The sequence below is a fragment of the Lygodium microphyllum genome, chromosome 12 (genome assembly GCF_053477565.2).
Source record: "Lygodium microphyllum isolate KBCC chromosome 12, Lygodium_microphyllum_v1.1.10, whole genome shotgun sequence".
NCBI classification, from domain to species: Eukaryota; Viridiplantae; Streptophyta; class Polypodiopsida; order Schizaeales; family Lygodiaceae; genus Lygodium; species Lygodium microphyllum.
The window spans coordinates 75,510,945-75,532,630 of record NC_141146.1 but is presented as its reverse complement, the minus strand read 5'-3'; the positions used below and the strand labels follow the sequence as shown (position 1 = coordinate 75,532,630).

General features: G+C 38.0%; 1 protein-coding gene across 1 annotated transcript; it reads left to right on the top strand.

The window, feature by feature from the left end:
* The first annotated feature begins 9,917 nt into the window (after positions 1-9,917).
* LOC148027926 (uncharacterized) lies at positions 9,918-12,583 on the top strand. Its single transcript, XM_087689621.1, has 5 exons — positions 9,918-10,781; positions 10,890-10,925; positions 11,145-11,210; positions 11,309-11,485; positions 12,213-12,583. The coding sequence occupies exons 1-5, from the start codon at positions 10,445-10,447 to the stop codon at positions 12,419-12,421; spliced, it is 825 nt and encodes a 274-aa protein (XP_087545747.1). The 5' UTR covers positions 9,918-10,444; the 3' UTR covers positions 12,422-12,583.
* Positions 12,584-21,686: the final 9,103 nt, after the last annotated feature.

Sequence of the window (21,686 nt, the reverse complement as noted above, 5' to 3'; positions counted from 1 at the left end):
TTTGTCCATTTGTTTCTGGATGAAATGCAGATGAGAAATCAATCTTTGTGCCTAGATTTGCAAATAGTGTTATCCAAAAATTGTTACAAAATCTAGAATCACGATCTGAAATAATCACTTTTGGCAATCCATGGTTAGTAAAAACAGTTTTCAAAAATAACTGTGCTGCTTGTGATGCTGTTAAAGTTTTCTTACATGGAATAAAATATGCTTGCTTACTAAATCTATCTACAATTGTCCAAATCATGTCATGGTTAGATTTAGTATTTGGTAAACCAGTAATGAAATCCATAGAAATATGTTCCCAAGGTTTAGATGGAATAGACAAAGGCATTAGTAATCCATACTGTTTACCATGATGTCTCTTTATTCTTTGACAAATCAAACATTCAGAAACGAAATTAGATACATCTGCATCCATATGCGGCCAATAAAAATCTTCAGTTAACATGCGTAATGTAGATATGATACCTCTATGACCTTGATATGGGGGACAATGAATTTCATTCAAAACAAAAGATCGGAATGGAATAGTAACACACAGTCTCTTTTCAAAAAATATAAATCCATCATTATATGACAATGAATCAACAGGAATGAAATTATTTTGAACTAATTTTTGCCAATCAGAATGAAAAGTAATATCCTGGTGATATGTATCTTTCATAGCAATCAAAGAATCAAAAGATATGACAGAAATATTATGAATTGCAGGTCTTCTACTCAATGCATCAGCAACTACATTTTCTTTTCCAGGTTGGTATTGAATGATAGGATGAAAACTTTGAATGAAGGAAGCCCATTTGATATGACGGTCAGAAATTTGGGGTTGGCTAAGTAGATGTCTAATGCTTTGCTGGTTGGTCTTTATCATGAATTCTGAACCCATTAAGTAGTGTTTCCACTGTTTTAATGCTTGTACAACTGCTAATAGTTCTTTTTCATAAGTGGAATATTTCAGCTCAGAGGATTTCAGCTTAGAACTAGAATATGCTATTGGATGATTGTCTTGCATTAGTACGGCTCCTATTCCTGATCCGCTAGCATCGGTCACAACTAGAAAGACTGGTCTATTAAAGTCAGGCAACTGTAGAACAGGGGCATTGGTTAATGCACGTTTCAGTAAGTCAAAAGATTTCTGCTGAGTTTCAGTCCATTGATAAACAATTCCTTTCTTGAGAAGTTTGGTTAATGGTAAAGCAAGTAATGAAAAATTACGTACAAATTTCCTATAGAAACTAGCAAGACCAAGGAATGAGCGTAATTCATGCACATTTTTAGGAACAGGCCAATGCAATATTGCATCAATTTTCTTAGGATCAACTTTAATTCCTTCTTTTGATACAATATGACCTAAATACTCAATTTCTGTCTTAAAGAATTCACTCTTTTCAAGATTTGCAAACAATTGATTTTCTTTCAGTAATTGAAAAACTAATGATAAATGCTCATAATGTTCTTTTTCACTTTGACTAAACACCAAAATATCATCAAAGAAAACAATCACACAATATTGATATTTCAGAAAGATACGGTTCATCATTCTACTGAAAGTGGCAGGTGCATTAGTCAATCCGAATGGCATGACTAAGAATTCGTAATGGCCAAACTGTGTTCTGAATGCAGTCTTAAATATGTCAGATCTATCTAGCCTCACCTGATGATATCCAGACTTAAGGTCAATTTTACTAAATATAGAAGATCCTTGCAGTTTGTCCATAAGGTCATCAACTCTAGGTATAGGATACCTATTCTTTACAGTGATCTTATTTAATGCTCGGTAGTCAATACACATACGATAAGTATTATTCTTTTTCTTGACTAAGAGTACAGGTGCACCGAATGGAGAACTGCTAGGTCAAATTAAACCTCTATTTAGTAATTCTTCAACTTGACTCTGGATTTCTTTTTGCTCTATTTGATTGTGTCTATATGGTGCTTTGCAAGGTGGTTGTGTGCCAGGGATTAAATCAATCTTATGGTCTTCTGGACGGGAAGGTGGTAAACCTGGTGGTAGGTCTTCTGCAAAACAGTCCTTAAAATATGCAAGAAATTCCTTATGCCTAGGGTGCATATGATTTTCCTTTGCTTGCAATTCATTCACCCAAATGAGATATGATTTAGTACTCTTGCGTAATGCACGTTTTGCTTGAGTATGCGAAAGCAGTGGAAAAATATTGGATGCATGCATACCATATAATGTAATAGATTTTCCTTGAAAATTAATATTCATTGTGTGCGTGGAATAATCTATATTTGGATTATGTTGGTGTCTCCAAGGCATTCCTAAAATAATGTCGCTTGACTGTAATGGGACAACTAAGAAATTTCTTCTTTCAATATATGAACCAATTTGAATCTCTAAATCTTGTACTTCTTGTGTGCCATTGTACCTAGTGCCTAAAAATGCAGCTTTTATGCGATAATGCATAGGTACAGTCTGTAATTTCAATTCCTTTACTAATTTTGCTGAAATAAAGTCATGAGTACTATCGTCATCATGCAAGATAGTTCTTTCCTTTCCATGCACCAAACATTTCATAGTCAATAATGAATGTGGAGTAGGAATACCTGGTAAAGTGTCAGAAGTAGTAGTAGGATCATCCTCATCTTCAGTGAAATCAGGCATATCCTCATGCTCATCTTCGTCCATGGCTCCAAGATAGTTGATATGTGCTGGTGGCTTCTTTGAATGACAATTTACTGCGAGATGCCCCGGCTGGTGACATTTATAGCATACTATTGGCTTGGCTTTGGTTACATTATTTGCAATGGCTGGAAGTCTGGGTACATTTGGATTTGCTTGTGGAATAGGCTTAGGATTTGGATTGACATTGGATGGTAATGCAGGTGGTTTAGCCCAATTCTTGCAGAAAGATGGTGATGAGAAACGACCTGGATTAAACCTTCTAAAATTGGAATTGAATTGTTTAGATCCATAATTACCATTGGCTTGGAATTGCTGTGGTCGTCTGTCTCTTCCGCGTAACTTATCTTCAGTGTCGTGAGCTAGTGAGATGGCGTCTTCAAGGGTAGCAGGCTTGAACATGTTCACTTCAGCGTAGTAATGTCCAAGAAGTCCAGACATATACTTCCGCTTATGTGTGGTCTCTGGTACGTCTTCAAGCATGCGTAGCTGTAGGAGTGCATTCCAAAAACGCTCTGTATACTGTGGAATAGGCTCACGATCTCGTTGTTGAAGTAAATCCCATTGCTTGATAGCCTTCTCATGAAATTGCGGTGGAAGGAAATTCTGCATGAACTTCTTCTTGAAATCTTCCCAAGTAGCAGGACATTCTATGCTCTTGCGTACTACAGTCCACCAAAGTGATGCTCTGTCTACCAAATGATTAGTAACACACTTGATTTTATCTTTTTCTGGATAAGTTTCCTCATGGAAATAGTCATCAAACTGGCTAATGAATGATAAAACAGTCTTTCCTTCTCGTATGCCATTGAAAGTGCGAAATTTGAAACTTCGTTTACTTATCTTTGATTCCTTGCGAATGGTTTGTGCTTCAAGAGTGGCGTCGATGGTACGTCGAATCAAATCTTCAGCTTGAGGTTCTTCTTTGTCGGTAGACGCTCTTTGTAGTTTTGTCAATTGCGCTTGCAATGCTTGCCTAGCCCTTCGCTCTTCTTCCAATTGTAACATGATTAGATCCAGCTTTTGTTCCATGGCAGGCTCAGGTAGGTCGTCTTCAGTCATAGGATCATCCATATGTGGGGTCGTCATCCTGTAAAACTCAATAAACCTTTCTCACTCAAAATCAGGTTAGCGGGATGAGCGTAGCTCAAATTCGGGGTTACAAGGCTATGTATTTTTGGGTATTTCTTTCTCAATTTTCAGAAAATCTGCAATATTTCCTTCTTCGTTTGCTGAAAATACTTCAGCGGACCTGTAGATAGGTAGAACATTTTGCCATGAACAACTTTCTAGTTCAGAGTTTTTGTGTAGGAACAGCCCTTCTAGGAGTTTTGAGCACTAGTCAGTTCTGACTCCAGTTGACTAGTCTGACTTGCAGAGTTGCAGACTTACAGAACTTAGGCCGACTTAATGAACTTGCAGGACTTGATTCCAATCGACTTGTAGAACTTGACTTCTGGTGCGCAGGACCCGGAGTTTGGTGACTTGCTTGCTTTGTTCAACTTGATGAAAGCTTAGTGATTTAAGCTTTATAGCTTAAGCTTTAATGGAGAAGATTAATCGTGGGAAAAATGGCGCAGATGATGAAGACGTGGGTAGCCGTTTTATGCCGTCGCGAGAATCTCGGACGTCCTCAGATACCTCGTTGTCAAGTTGTGAAGCAATTAAGCTTCTTAAGCTTCTTCTAAGCTTAATTTAAGCTTAAACTTATGAGAAATAAGAGATATGAATTTTTTTCTCACTGAATAACCACGACTTGATGAAGGAGATGGATGCGTGGTCCTCCGCTTGCACAGCCTGGTCCTTCGCGATCTGACAGTAGAAACAGGGGTTCTTGATCGCCAGAAGTCTGCCTGTATCGACGGTTCGCGACGAGATTGACTGTAGAGCCAGATCGTTCCTGGAGCTCTGCCTTCGCTCGAGATTGGTAGTGATTGGAAGCTCTTGATCTCAGCTCCGCTCTGATACCACTGGTGCGCAGATCGGTCGTAGAATGCTCACGTAGTGAATCCCGGAAGGTCCCCAAGAACAATGAACTCTACCTTTTTGCACAAAAAACAATGTAAAAGCATGAACGACAAGAAGCAAGAGACCAATTGGGTTCAATCTCCCCCCATGCCTTGTGTGAGTGCTTCACAAAGCATGTATTTTATGTATATTTCCATCTTCATGCTCAATAATAGCCCAATTTACAAAAATATGACAAGCTTTTAGCTTTTGAGTTTGCTTTCTACAAAAATAGGAAAGTAAAGCTAATGGACGGTGCCCATAGAGTCTGGCACGCCCAATCTCAATATCCAAATAGAAATAACATATCCGTGCGCATAGGCGCATACAAAATAATAATCAATAATCGATGTCTCAATAGACATAACAAAATATAGGCGTGGCACCTATCAAAATATAATCCAAAGGTCGAATACTCGCTAGACTCCAATGCTTTCCTCCGCCACTGCTGCTATCTCTACATATCAACTGAAGCATTCACAATCGTTAGTAAAATAATACAATTAAACCGACAAAAGTGAATACCTAGCAGTCTTCAGCTACATAAATAAATCAACTGGTTAGAAATAAATCCTAACCTTAATTTATTACGAGTGCGCACTCTAAACTCATAAACGTTTATTAATTTAATATGCATTTTGCAGAATCACCCGCTATGGAATCACCCACGTACACACTAAATTAATGAAACGCCCGAAAAGGACAGGCCTCCCCATCAACTTCTCACACAAAGAATCCTCTTTGTGTATGAGCCCCGGTCATCTAAGTTTACGGAATCCACCGTAAAACCTCACGGAATCCACCGTAAAACCTCACGGAATCCACCGTGGCACGGAATCCACCGTGGAATATGCCTCCTGGCATCAGATGCCATGTCCTAGAACATAATATCTTTTGTATGTGAAGGTATGGAAATGTTCTTTTTGAAATTGCAACAACCTTGATGTCATGTCCTACTTCCCTCTGGTGTAGTGTTGTTATTCAAATTACATGTTGATGGAAATTGGTTTAGTGTTAACAAAAGATGAAACCATATTACATGCTTTAAGTCAAGCAAAAAATATAATACGTGGACACTTTGAAGTGTTAAACTTTGAGTTTTGAAATTCTAGGTACCCCCCTTCTACAATGTAATGGTTTTTGCATATGAAGGTATGGAAATGGAATTCCTAGTATTGGTAGCAACCCAACTTAGTTGGTGTAATGTCCTACCTCTCTCCAGTGTAATATTGTTATTCTAGTTATAGGATAATGCCTATTGTTCAATGTAATCAATAGATGAAATCATAGTACATGCTTAAGTCAAGCAAAAGGTTCATGTAAGATCTCTTTAAGAAAATACAACAATTGTCTTTGAGGTTATGGGCCTAATGCATGTTCTGTATTTATAAAGAACCTAGGAGTGGCTTATTATTATTTGGGTAGATTTTTTGGTGTGAAAGAGAATAAATCTATATATAGTGGCCCGCTTTGCAAGAATGGAATGGTGGTACTCTAGGGAAAATTTTAGGTGTAGAATTGAACAGATCTCTGTATACATATATCCACTTTGTAGTAATAGAATAACAGTACTCTAGGGAGAACTCCAACCTTTTTTGAGCTATATTAACTTGGCCATTCAAGATTTTTTTGGTAATATTAGATTGATATGAATATATTACATGTGATGTAAGCTTTGTAAAAATATAGATATACTAATGTTATTTTAGTTTCAATTAGACAATAAAAATGTTTATGAACTAAAGAATATATTTAATAGGTCTATCAATAGAGAACACTAGCTTTCAATTGCAGACACATTTCTATTCATCTAACATGAAATCACCTGATGCATGCAAATTTCAATGCTAGATGTAGCAACATTGGGGACAAAATGCACATCTACCAAGTGGTGGAACTAGGTCATGTACCATGCCACCTTGGACACAAGCTAGCTCGGCAAGTTGAAGTGGGTGTAGGGTAGTCTCGTAGTGTATCATTGTGACATCAATGTGGGGAGGTACCATGTGACATCCTTTGGGTGCCTTCACAATTATCACAAAATGAGAATCTCAAATATGCACCTTAGCAATAGGATATGGTATGGGCCTATTATTGATGGGATAGTAGTAGCAAGAATCACCACGTATTCTACTTGAATAAGATCTGCCATTATCTTTGTCACTTTCTTTTGGCAACACGTAATTACTCATTCTATGCATGAGTATTTATGGTTATGGTCATCCAATAAATTTATTTCTTTGGGGGTAGGTCTTCTAATTGACTCACTTCGCTTTATAATGTCAATACTAGTCACTACCATTGATACTTTTGTCATGACCTATAGCAATAGTTACACAACATTGTTGATAGAATGCACATCTATCAAGTGGTGGAACTAGGTCATGTATCATGCCACCATGGACACAAACCGGATCAGTAGGCTAAAGTTGGTGTAGGGTAGTAGTCTCTTGGTATATCATTATGGCATTGAGGATGGGAGGTATAGTGTGACATCCCCTAAGTGTCTTCACAACAACCATACAAGGAGGATCTTGAATATGTACATCAACAATAGGATTATGGTCTATTGTTGTTGGGATAGGAAAAACAAGAATCACCAAGTATTATGCCTAAATATTTGTAGGGTGCCCCTTGGCACATTCGTAGGCATCATCATGCTCTTCTACCTATGGCTTAACTAGTGTGCAGAGAGCACCAAAGTCTAGAGTATGAGGGTATGATGTCACCTCTTTTGTTGCAAGCATAGCCATGATGTTGGGGTTTGCTAACATATTTTTTCAGAGTTGGCATATGGCTTGAATAATTGGCAGTACAACCTCTTCTTTATGGTTGCCTTGGACCTTGGATTCATACTCAAGTATAAGTAAGACAAAAGCAAGATAAGGTCCATCGTCAATAGGGTGGTGACTAGCATGATGATAGCCTTTGCTACCAGCCTAGTATGAATACACATTGAGAGAGCAGTAGATGTGGTGGCTAAGAGAGTTGTTGCATGACAATGGTTGCATCTAGCCAAGTGAAATGCTGCACAATCATTTTTCTACTTTTGGTAATGGTCAAGACTCAAGAGTTGCAATATATAGAAATGATAATTCAGATTACGTAGTTGAGGAGGATTCCAAAACATGGATAAGATGGATGTAGAAGTAGTGCATGATGTGTTGAAGAGGATCAACATGGCGATAACATGGAGGAAGCTACATGCAAGGCATAACCCCTACATCAAGGGAGAGGTGTCGCATGTGGTGGAGCATCCCATAGTGGAAAAGTGATAAAGAAAGGGCTAAGAGAGGTGGCTCTGGGTAGGCCTGATGTTGTAGGAAGGGGCAACATTGGTAGCATGTGCCACAAATGGAATGTGTGTGTGTGTGTGTGTGTGTGTGTGTGTGTGTGTCCTCCTCTCTCCCCCTAAAGGGTTTGACTTTATGAGCTACATGACATGTGTGAGCATAGTATCCATCATGCTAATCCCTTTTGAGGGACAATATTTACTGGTTTATCTAGTCTGTGCGAAACCACATGATACCTTTCTTGAAAGGTGCATCTAGTCCATTAGGATTGCCCACCTTAGAATGCCATTTTACATTATTAGTGTCATGTAGTCATTAACATTGACCATATGAAGAAAGTACAATTATTCATCGAGTTTCAAATAGTACAATAATTTTTTGAGTTTCAAATAAAATTGACACAATATAGTAAAGTTTTTCATGAAGGGTGGATGTGGTCCATCTAGACTTATGTGCATTGGACCTTAGAGCTTGGCTATATGTAAGGCCTATAGGGGGAGGCGAATCCCACTTCCCCTATTAGACCTGAGCTGCACCCAAGTTTAGCGAGGGTAGTGGGGTTGCTTCCCCCCCATCATCATGTCACAAACCCCCTTGAAATTTGATGTGCAGACAAGGAGTTCACATTGCTAATGCATAGTTTTTCCTCCTTGTCAACTGTTGAGATAGATGAGTTGGCATACACCAATCACTGTTCACTCTCTCTTTAGAAATTTATGTCATTGCCGTGGCATTCTCTTGCCTCCCACCCATAGGGTGAGTACTAATAAGTAGGATGTTAGTGGGGGACAGGAAAACCTTGCTATTAACCGCGGAACCGGTGGCATGACCTAGAGCCTTACAATGCCATTTAGATTGTCCAAGTGAAGGAAGTGTAGTATTTTGTTGAATTGCAAAGTACAAATAGGGTTCAGATACAATGTAGTGAAGTTCTGCCATCATGATTGATATGCAAGTGAAAGCATCCGTTAAGAAGAGGACATGAGAAGCATTGAAGGCGCTGCGTGTGTGACTTGTTTGAAAAAAATACAGAAGGAAATTCCAGACCCAGAAAGGCTTTACTAGAAAGAATATATTCTCAAATCTAAAAATCTCAAAAGTATGTGACGCGTCACGCGCCAGTGTGGCGCGTGGAAAGCGTATGTATAATCGCGTAGAAATGGGGAGGAAAGGGACAGGTTTGAATATCGTGGCTATGAAAAACACGTCGCTGATGGCGATGACAAGCCTCTGACGTTGCAGTGTTACCGACACGACCGACGGTGCCCATCTATGATCTCGGGCTTTCCCGCCGCGCTGATATTTATAAATTATAATTTCCCCTGTTTATCTGTTGCTTTTCACTCTGTAATTGGCAAGGCAGTTCACTGTTTTTATACCAACTTAATCAGATAAATTTCTTTCCTTCGCTCCAAAATTGTGTAAACCCATTATTAATCCACCTCCGCGCTTTTATCCCTTTCATTTGATGGAGAAATGCTAAGATCCTCCTCCACCATGGATTTCGAAGAGATTAGAAAATCTTTCTATTTTCTCTTTAAATTGATTGATTCAAATTAAGTAAGAACCCCTCGTCAAGCTACCTAAAAAAATCTGATATTTATTTATTTGCAGAAAGCACGGGAAAATCTAAATTAAGTATAGGCAGATGCAAATATTTATTTATTTGTTTGAAGAGGGCGCAGAATAACCCAGTTGAAAATTGAAATTAGAAGAACATAGGCAGATTGAAAATATCCCTGTAAAGCTGAATAAAAAGTATAAAAAAAAAACGCAATATACATTTTGGCGGGGGGGCGGGGGCGGGCTCCACAAGCAGGCGATGGGAGACAGCTTGAAAATGCGGGGGGGGGGGGGGGGGGGGGGCAAGAAATGTGTGAGAGGAGAGAGAAAAATCGGGTTTTGCTGAAATCAGTGATTGTAAATTTTCATGGGTGGGTTTCCGATTTAGTGGAATTCGAGGGTCCTGACTCCTCTCTCTCTCTCTCTCTCCACGTGGGTTTTGCAGAAGAAGGAAGGATTCATCCTTAATCACCTCTCCTTAATCGATAATTTATTTACTCACAGTGCCGATGATCGCCCAGTAAACCTGCAGTTATCCTTCCTTGTTTATCTATCCCTTCACCAATTCGAGGGCCGTTGTCTTCCCCTTTGGTGCATGTGTCACCCTGCTGTCTTCTCTACTCTGGTCCTCTTCTGAATTTGTAAATAAGTTTTCGGTGCGTAGATTGGAGGTGGGTTTGTCCTACGATTTGGGCGATCATATCTATAGCTTTGATTAACAGAAGCTTCTTGCCCATTCAAGGAGCCCTTTCCTGCTCAAGCTCTTCTTCTTTTTCCTTCCTCCTCTTCTACCAACTTCTCCTTCAGCATCATCATTCATCCCCTTCACTGCTGCCCAAGCTGTTTCATTGACATTGCTAAGAGCGGGGGACTGTCTTTGTAAGGAATCAGAGCTCTGTTTAGCGGAAAGAAGGAAAAGAACAATACAGCAGCCATGAGTAATCCCTCAAGACTATGGCTTCTGGCGGTGTGTGTGGCAGCCATGGCAGCATCCTTTCCTCTGTGCTCTGGGCAGGCTGCCCCTGCTCCAGCCTCTGACTGCTTTAGCCAGCTGACTGTGCTGCTGCCATGCCTGCCCTATGTCGAAGGGAATGTATCCACCCCTCCCCAGAACTGCTGTGTGGGTCTCCTCAATGTGGTGAACACCTCCCCTGCTTGCCTCTGCACCCTCTTCAATGCAAGCTCATTTGGCATCACTATCAATACCAGCCTAGCCCTCTCTCTCCCCTCTGCTTGCAATGTCAGTACCCCCCCTCCGTCCTCATGCCCAGGTAATAATGCTAATGTCTCCTCACCTCTTCTTACACTTAACTGCATCACTATCCTGTTACCTCTGATTCCTTTATTATGTCATTTAAGCTGTTTCTTTGCCATTGCAGGGCTTGTCTCTCCACCAGCTGCTGGAGTGCCTCCTGGTAAGCATCTCAGCATGTCATTCAATTCTTATCAGTCCACTTCGATATAGGCTAAGTTGTGTTAGCATACCTAAGCTAGTTACTAGGTTGGTTATGATCCAACACTCTGCTTAATTCAGCTGTTGCTCTTTCACCTAATAATCCTAGTTAGTCTTACTTTGTTATTCATCGCAATTTGCTATTTCACCTATCTGTCTTTAATGTGTAATTCGTTTGTAGTTCCAGCTCCTGTAAGGCCACCAGTTGCCTCTCCTCCTCCTGCGCCTGCTTCTACCCCCTCAGCTGGTAGGGTTTTGTAAAGTTTTTGTTTGTTCTTGTTTACGCATAATTGTTTCTATGTAATTTGAGATGGGCCAAACGTACTGATACCCCATGTCTTCCAGCTACACCACCTCCTGCTGTTAACTCCCCTGCCCCAGTACCAGTTTCAGCTGGCACCCCTCCTCCAGCTACTTCCCCTACGATGGCTCCATCAGCTGGCACCCCTCCTCCAGCTCCTTCCCCTACGATGGCTCCATCAGCTGGCACCCCCAGTCCATCTCCTTCAACTGCTCCAACAGGTAGCAAGCTTCGTCCGGAGAGAATTATTGGTATTATGTGTTCCATGTTGCAACATTTGTTGTCTACACTTTTGTATTCTGGGGGGGCCGGGTAAAGACACAGAATTAGTGTTACTATCCCATGTTTCAACATTGGTTGTCTACTCTGAGAGAGAGAGAGAGAGAGAGAGAGAGAGAGAGAGAGAGAGAGAGAGAGAGAGAGAGAGAGAGAGAGAGAGAGAGAGAGAGAGAGAGATGATGATGATGATGATGACGACGGGCAGGCCGGAAGGGAGAGAGAGGGAGAGGTGATGATGATGAGGGATAGGCAAGGAATGCAGGGGAGGAAAATGCAGAATTTTGGAAGCTTTCCCTTATGTAGATTAAGGGGAACTGATACTTTTAACTTTTGCCAAGGGGAAACTGATATTATCCTTCATGTGTAAAATTTTTTAACTCTGCTAAGGAAGAATCGATACTGTCCTTGGTGTGGAAAATTTAATCTCTGTGGAAGGAGGTACTCATAATTTACCATTGATAAAAAAGGAGCATCTATGCAATTGCTGAAATGCAAGTAAGGTACCACCATTGATACGCAAATTGTGAAGGGATTGATACTATCATTGCCTGTATGTACATAGGGGATTCATTCTACCATTGATTTGCAGATTCTGACATTGTGCTAAGCTAGATAGCGATACTATGATTGACTGTAAACATCTGAAATTTTTATGTTTGTGGCTGACAGCTGCATCAGTTCCCTCCCCATCACCCTCCACATCCATGGCGCCAAGCTCTGCAGCCGTACCAAGCACTGCAGCTGGGCCTTCGGGAGCTGCAACCTCACCGCCATCGCCGCCTTTGACCCCTTCATCAAATCCTTCCAGCAACAGCCCTGCCCTGCGCATCTCCTGTGCTTCCCTCTTACCCCTCCTCCTGGCTCTGACCCTTCTGTAAACCTGCTCTCTCTCATGTTCTCCTTATTCCATTTCATCTGATTTTAGTCAAGATAGCAGCAGCTGTCTTGAGATCCTCCTGTTGATCCTGCCTTACACTAGACATTTGTATGGATTTATTTTCTTAATACTAGTTTTATCTGTCCCATTTGTTTGATCGTAAGGGCATCTTTTGTGTGCAAATTTATAGATGATGTGTTTTGGTTGGAAAACTGAACTGTTCTTAGCAGTAGCTTGACATATGCTTTTATAATACCTTCACTGCCACCTTAATCTTCTAAGGGCCACCATTGTTGGTAGCGGCAGACACCTATCATATGGTCTTGAGATAAGTTAACTGATCAATCAGTTGCAGAGGCAAGGCTATCATGTACCCAAGCCAACAATTATGTTGGTCTATTGATTTATAGGTACCTCATTCCTCACACTTAGTTATTGATTTGTTGAATTTTTCACACCTCGTTGCAAATACTAATTGATTTGGTGGATTATATGGATAAATTGATAAATTGGTTTCTTGAGCCATGGATAAGGTAATGCTTTCTGTTAAGTCCTGCAAGGATGATGGAAGGTCCCTAGTAGAAGGTGAGGCAACTGGTCTTGTGAGCATGGTGGGGGGACAAAACCACTTCTTGGCGAGGAGGATTATGAGACTACCGACCTTGCAAAAGGAAGATCGTTGCAACAATTAAAGAAGATCATTGCAACAATTTGTAAATCATTGGACTGATTTGTTGCTAGCACTGGAGTGAGTTGTAAAGAAATGTTAAGGTCTTTGAGCTAACTTCTGTATCATAGACAAGGGCTTCAATGACCAAACGGGTGTAATAATACCCATGCTGAGGCTTCTCACTTTTTTTAGTTTTTTGTAATTGCTTGCTCTTTTTATGTATTTGCATGTGCTATTGAAAGTTGCTCAGTATGCCAATTGGATTGGAAGAAGCAAGAAACTTTATAAGGTGATTTGAACGCTAAATCCAAAATCTTCTTTGCATTAGCAGCTTCATTAGTTTTTTCATTGATCATAAACATATCTTTGAATGTTATAGTGCTCTCTCTCTCTCTCTCTCTCTCTCTCTCTCTCTTTAGTGTCATAAGTGATTTGAATGCTAAATCCAAATTTTTCTTTGTATTAGCAGTTGTATTAGTTCATTCATTGATCATAAACATATCTTTGTATGTTATAGTGCTCTCTCTCTCTCTCTCTCTCTCTCTCTCTCTCAATTTTTTTTTTGTATTATTAGTTGCATTAGTTCATTCATTGATCATTAACATATATAGTGCTCTCTCTCTCTCTCTCTCTCTCTCTCTCTCTCTCTCTCTCATCATTCCATAGATGAATTCTTAATAAAAAAGAAGAGTTGTATCCATATGGTGCTGGAAGAATCACTCTACATGGAGAGAGAAGAATCATGATGTTTTTATTGATCCAGTTGAAGCCAAAATATTGAGTGATGAAGTCAAGAATCACATTGATGTGTGGGTAAATGGAGGTTTATTTCTACCAAATCTATTAACAAGTCAACCACTCAAACTTTAGATACTTCACTATGTAGTTAGATTTTTTAAAGAAGGAAAAAATAAGGTTTTTGGGATATCGAAATAGTTTGCACTCCCAACATGAATAGCAAGGTTCGCAATATGAGGTAAATGCTTGGGAGATTTGAAATATTGATAACAAACAAGCATATCACTTGAGGTAGACATGGATGGAGGAAGTAGAAAAGCTCAAAGGGAACAAACCACAAAAGGATTAAGTGCCTAAATTGAAAGCCTTGTTCATTTTTGTTGGTTTTAAGTTAAGACAAATGTAATTTAAAAGCCTCGAATAATTTAGCACCAAAAAGTGGGGGCTGTAAGTGAAATACACAATAATATATTGAGAGTTGAACTCGAAAATGTTCATTTTTGAGGGTGAATAGAATGCGAAAATAGAGAAGATATTCTTAACTTGCACAAGGATTGAACTCCAAGCTCTTTGCATAATGATATATAGGAAGAGATAAGCAAGGATTTTGAAAATATAGATAAGTCACATCAAGTTTTGGACACGTGTGTTAATGTGCCATTTAGTAGAAATGAGTACAAAGTAATCAATAAGGTGGTGATGAAAAGCTTTCGTCTACATTGTCATAGAGTTATTTGTCTTCCAAGATCATGGATCCTCACAAAAGAGGCAAAATTAAAATTCGGCAATCGTGATATTTTTTGGTGACTACAAATACATTAAAGATTCAATGCCTTTCATAAAGTCAAAGAAAAAAGACATATTTACTTTGTAGTATATTGAATTCAAGAATATTGGAGTGGAACTTAAGAAGGTACAAGTTACAATGGTACATGTTGACAACACGACTCCAGAGAATGCGGGGAGAGATTCATTTCGGTATCAAAACTAGATGAGGTATAAATATTAAACCACAAAAAAATGGAATGTGCTAGTATTGTATGCTTGAAAAGAGCTCTACAACATGCAAGGATTTGTCATCTCGGGAGACAAGGTTGCAAACATTTGATCTAAGAATGATTTATGAGATAGATAGGTACAACATAAGTATCTGATGAGAGCCATGAGACTCTAAAATGGCTTTTCCATGACACAAACATCCCAAGCATTATCGAATCAGAAGACAAAGGAGAGCTATGTGATATAAAAGATATTCAATCATTTGAAATGGGATGACATTTAAGTGCTAACTTGACAGCCTTAAAATGCATGTTTGGGATTTAGATGGAGGTTCAGTGGCACTTTTATGCTTGTGTTAGATGGATGGAATGATGACCTTGGGTCGGTCTAATATAGAAAGCTTAGAAGTTGTTCCAGTAAGGGACAAAGCGAATAGTCAAGCGATGATCCTAAACGGCAAAGAAAGGAAAGCACAAGGAGGTGTACTCTTAAGGATTACAAGATTGAAATAGTGAGGCCATCTTGTTAATTTCATTGGAAAGAGTATACCTTTGTACATTCTATGTAGAGATCGAGATTCTTGATGAGCTCTTAAGTTTGGATTTGAATTTTAGATTTGGAAAATGCTTACTCTATTAAGCTTACATCACTTATTGATACATATATTAAGAAATATGAAGAGCTCCTTTCAAGAATGGGCTTTCATGGTGGCATGTGCAACTTCAATAGGATACACAACAATCTAGAAAATCATTCAATGCATTAGGCACTATATCAATGAAAGGGTAGAGACCAAAATATTTCTCTCAAACTTTGATATTGTCCATCAAAATGCATAAAGAGAATTTTGGAAAGAACTATGTGAATGTATAACTAATATGGTAAGTGATCTCATGATAGCAAATGATCATTTAAAGGTGTTGATAGAACTCAATGACTTCATATAACTCTTGAGGCAAAGTAGAAACAATGTAGGCTATTCTTTTACTATTCAAGGAGGCAAAAAAAGTCTAGCGAAAGCAATGGTATAAGCTTGGGTAAAAGGACATTACATTTTATTTAGCTAGTATAATGTCTTTTCACTTGATCTCATAAGTTAATATCCATGTGGCCTTGATGAGTCTTTTTCTTGTGCAACACATTTTATTAAGGCACGAAACATGCTTTATTAACAATTATGGACTAATGTTAATATAGAATATAGAAGGCATGGAGAAATACTACTATCAAGCAATAACATTCTACTTTAGAACCACAAGACGTGGTGTTGGGCTAAGAAAATCGAAATCCCTTTGAGATGTTCAACACTTTCTATGGATTACAATTTCAATATTAATCAAATAATACACAACAAACTGAAGAAAACACACATTATTCAAATGTTACTCCATAGGCTGTTTCTTATTAGTATAATGTGAGTTTATAGAGACATGATTTCATCACATTACTTTATAGAGAAGTTACTTAAGTAACCTTTTCTATTGAGAATGATGATTTTGTAATACGTGTGATTTTATTTTCAATATATAACCTAAAGGTTAATAAAAGAGCCTTCTTTCTTTGTTGCTTTCTACCTCCCCATCTTTCTCATCTTTCTCTTTCCCTTCAAGCAAGAATGTGCACCTTTTGTTATACACGATATATCTTTGTCTCTCGCAGCCTTGCAATGGGGGATCCTTTTGAGGATTAGCTACCAAAGCATAAGCATTGGAGCATAAAAAGTAGTCACTTCTTGAATCCTTGCATCTTGGAGCATAGCTGAAAAATGTAAATGTAGCATACTTTTCATTAAGTTTGTGCGGATGCCCCGAATATTTATACAAATTCTTGAGAATGGATAATAGCTTTTTTGGCTCGTCAGTGTACTATGTATGATAAATCTTCAAAATTTTTGGAGTGGGTAGGTAATGGGCACGTGTAAAATCTTGCCCATACTTAGCCCTTGTGCTCCTAGAGCAACTTAGAAAATTGATATTATTGTACAATAATATCTATAGAATAAGTAAAAAATCAAATGAGTGATTTGAAATGGACTATTTAAGCATTGAAAAAAAATGGCAAAAAAAACACATGTAACTCACATTTTTAGGATTCTTTTGAGTACTCTTGAGCTTTCGACATGCAAATCCCAATATCTCCACTAGCATCTGCAAAATTTGTAGTGTTTGTGTCTAGGAAAGAGAATTCATAATTGATAATATTCATAATGTACTTCTCCTCTTGACAACACTTTGTAATGACTCCCATGTAAAAGTCCTCCTTGAACCCTCTGAATTTCTAAATCTCATTAAGCAATTGGAACTCCTTTTCTAGTATAGGAAATGTGAAAAGATTTTCCAAAGTAAGGGAGTCAAGAATCATTGGGATATCCTTTTGCTCATCCTCTTCCATCAAATTATTCACTTTCACATTTACTATGTCACATTCCTTTGACATAGCCTCCTCCTCCTCAATGGGCAAGTCCTCCATGGATATCAACATCTTCAACACCTTGGATTCTCTTGCAAGTGATAGAAATTTGGTGAAGTATAGTTGGGTTTGTTGGTTCTTCTTGATAGGTCAAGAATTAGATAAACCCATAATAGAATTCATAGAGCTCGCAATTCTCTTTAGGGAATATACACTATCGGAGTCTTTTGTTTAGAATTCTAATTTGATTGTATTTTCTTCCTTGAAATGGGTAATGTGTGTAATTCTTGGACTGTTAAATAAATTTCTTTGACTCCATCATAATCTTGAAGCTCTTGAAATCATCATGTAGGAACAACATATTTGACAATGCCACTTCTTCTATGTTGACTTGTATATTGGATATTTTTTTGCCATTCTTACAGTATGTACTATTCCCAAGTTATCTTTGCTAGGGATTTATCTACTACACAACCTTCTCTAACACAAATGTCCGCTCCAATGTTTGGATATTTTGATTTTGCATCATCAATAACTCTAATCTTCTTCTCTTATCCAATGTCTCAATCTTCTTTTGGATAAGCTAGTACTACATTTTTTATTTCTATATCTTTTGAGTTTGCATCATTAATATCTCTAGTATCCTACTTTTGTTTGGCCTCCATTTTCACTAAAATGAGGAAGAAAATATAAAAATTAGAAAAATCAACCATAAAAGCATCCCAAACTAGCCTAGGCACTATGACACGCAAGCAATGTTGGAATGCATCCTTATGGGCCATAGAGTGTGGGATTAAAAAATGCTAAATATTGCCCTACTTTAGCTACGTGATATGAAATAGAAGGTTCAGCCTTACCTTCAAGGCATGGGATCTAAGTCAAGATTTATTTTTGACAAGTATGTAGAAGTGCAATGAAAATGCTCAAGTAGGGATAGTGTCTAAGGTGAGCTTCTAGGTTTAGGAACTAGTTGCTCTACATAAGGACTAAGTACAAGTCAATATTCAAGAGAATTTCCCTTGAGGTATTTTACCTTGAAGATACCATAACTATTTCTTTCTACTACTTAGGGGGACTTGCAAGTTATAAGGCCAAACACAATTACAAGGTTCTTTGTGTCAAATGGAGGAAAGGCATCCCAATGAGATCAAAGTTTGAAAACTTACCTTGGAGATATTTTACCTTGAAGAAATTTTAGAACTGCAAATAATAAACCTTTGTGAGTCCTTTCAAGTTCACAAGTCCACACACCAAGTCAATGACTTTGCTAATGTTTCAAGAGGTCTCTAATATGTTGCTTGGGGGACAAAGGGTCTCAAAGGTGCTTTTAGGTGAGGGGAACATCTTGGAGATATAATACCTTGAGAGTGTGTGTTTTAACATTTATAATATTTTTGGATAAGATGAACAATATATAACCCAAGTTCTAGACTTTGCAAGCTTTATATGCCCAAACATTACCTTGTTAGGGAGATCAAGTATAAGGAAAATGTATTGAATTTAAAAAAAAAGGTTTGTGAAATCACCCTCAAAATAAGGTTTCATTGACTTGGACCCTATGGCTCATAAGGAGGAAATTTAGTATTGTTGGATTGCCTTCTTGCATGCCATAAGGTTCAAGTCAAGAATACTTTGCATTATGGACAACACTACCCAAATAGACTTCATAGACAATACTAAAATAAAGGGCATGACTACTCCAACCTTCATGGACAACATGAAGCCACAAGAGCACATGGTTCATGTAAATCCTACAGATACTTGGGAAAAACTTGTAAGATTGACTAGGGTAATAGAAAGCTCCAAGAAGATGCAAACACACCAGTACGAGACTTGGGATGCTGAGATGGAAGTGTAACAAAAATTGATCAAAATGAATTAGGTGACTTTATAAAGGGATTCTTGATAATGGATAATGTGTGTATTGTATGTTTGCCAATGGATTCTCATATTTTGTACCATGACTCCCATGTATCAAATAGTTAATTGAGAATATTACAACCATGCACACATGTCACCATACACACCCTCCCACTTGTCATCTCAAATCTCAAGTGCACAGACAACTCACTTTTGAGGGCAAGGAAAAAGAGCCCCAAGTCGAAAACTTTGGCAAAGGAAAACAAGAGGCTTCGCCTATACAAGGGAAATTCCCATAAGTCCTTCCAAGGTTCCTTCTACCAGTGCATAAAGTCCCAAAAGTTTATTGAGAAGAGGATTGATCAACATAGCTAAATTACCTTAGGAGGATTAGAAAGTCACAAAAATCATTTCCTTTCTAATACCCAAAGCTCTCTTTCTCAAGCTAGTCAATGATATATCTGACAAGCATTAGCTCAATGCTACGTGGCAAATAAGTACACCAAAAGAGTGTATAAAGGACTTCTTGATAGACTTCCTTCAAGATAGTTATATCTATGCTACCCATGCTTATAGGATAACCATGATGGAGAAATATATGCACATAACAAAGCTTCTCAAGTAAATGTTTGATAAGCTACTTGGGCAAAAACACACAATTGACAAGAAGGCATATGCAATTTTGAATGTCCCAAGAAAAGAAGGCCCACGAAATCCAAGGATTCCAAGGAGTCCATAGTCCACAATGAAGAAATAATTGGAAAGGAAACATACACATGCAAAGGGGCAAAGGGGAAAGAGAAGGAACATGACATCGTGGGAGGGAGAGAGAGAGAGAGAGAGAGAGAGAGAGAGAGAGAGAGAGAGAGAGAGAGAGAGAGAGAGAGAGAGAGAGAGAGAGACATATATATATATATATATATATATATATATATATATATATATATATATATATATATATATATATATATATATATATATATATATATATATATATATATATATATATATATATGCAAAAGGATAAGGGGACAAAAAAAAGCAAGATGAAAGGATTAGAGAGAAATAAGAAAATTTTAACTAGTGATAGTTGATTTGAAGAAAGAAAGTGTTAAGAGGTTTAATGAGATTCTAGGTCAAGTGGTGCTTGAAGTTGGAGTTGAGACTCAAGAGCACCTCATAGTACCTCACTATATCTCCACATGACACCATATCCTCCATAGGAAGGATAAGGACATCAATGACATAACCATTTTGGTCCTTCTAAGATACGCCTTGCTTGAATATTATTAAGTTATTTTACCATCATGTTCACTCATAGAGGGCCCAACACTTGTGGGTAATACCTTGCTTAAAATTTTTAAAGTTATGGATCATGTTCATTCATAGAAGTCCTTGAACTTGTGGAAACCTAATACAAAAGCATTATGTGCACAAAAAAGATCAGTACAAGACGAAGTTCCTACAACATGTAGGGAGACAACCCAACAACATGCCATAGGAGTTGAGTTCCACATTGCCATTGTTTATGCACATAATATGTATGTATTAGATTTCCACAAGTGCTAGAAGTAATTTTAAAATTATATTTTACAAGTCTTGAGTCAATCTAGTTTAATCTTGAAGTTTTTTGAATACTAATGAATATTACGAGCTATGTAATGAGAATGCTACGTCTATTTGAATACAACATGGTCTTTTAAAGCAAAATCACCTTATTTATATGTTATGAGTTGGGTTATGTATAATTGGAAGTGTCTCATGTTGAAAATTGGACCTTCAAATCGGCTCATAAGAACCAACTCTTTCTTAGAGAGGAATAAAATATGAAGTCATCTATGATGTTACTCTTCATCTACCCATCCGCTTGCCTTAGCCTATATAAGAGGCTACAAAATTTCAATTCTAACACACAAGAAAGAATGTGAGAGTGAGCAATAGGCTTAGCATTTTTAGGAGTCCACATCATTTGTGACAACTTCTACTTAATGTCATTCTTGTGCAATTCATTGTAACTCTTATCAAGTCTCATGTCCATCTTATCATGCTAATATCTCATTTTTTTTCACCATAGCTTAGTTTGTGTTGTTGTGATCAATCACCATGTTTTCAATATGGTACTAGAGCAATATTATCCTGGGAACATGTATCCATAGTTAGAATCGAAGAAAGAATATATTCATGCATCTACTTGCATTTTGAATCTCACTTTTTCATTGGTAGCCAACTACAAAAGAGCATATACATGAACCAAGAGTCCCATTGTCTCAAAGAACAAAGCTTTACCAAGTACGCATAAGTATCTCCTACTAGAAGAAAATCTAAAATGCAAAGAAATTAAGAAAAGCTCAAGACATATACATCAAAGCATCTAGGAAGCCCAAGTGCATCACAAATACTTTCGAGAGCATAAGTGTCAATGAAGCTTCAATACTAGTAAGTGAGTAAGCATAAAAGCTCAAAGCAAGTGACCAAAGACCTATTACATCAAATGTAGCTCAAATCCAAGTATTAAAGCATGTCATAACCATATCCTAGCTCATACATCAATACTAGACATCACTATAGACACATAGCATACTCGAAATAC

Bases quoted from the DNA above. Each gene is read 5' to 3' on its own strand.
- LOC148027926 (XM_087689621.1), top strand. From the start codon at position 10,445: ATGAGTAATCCCTCAAGACTATGGCTTCTGGCGGTGTGTGTGGCAGCC. The intron at 10,926-11,144 runs GTAAGCATCTCA...ATTCGTTTGTAG, and splicing joins AGCTGCTGGAGTGCCTCCTG to TTCCAGCTCCTGTAAGGCCA. The intron at 11,486-12,212 runs GTAGCAAGCTTC...TGTGGCTGACAG, and splicing joins TCCTTCAACTGCTCCAACAG to CTGCATCAGTTCCCTCCCCA.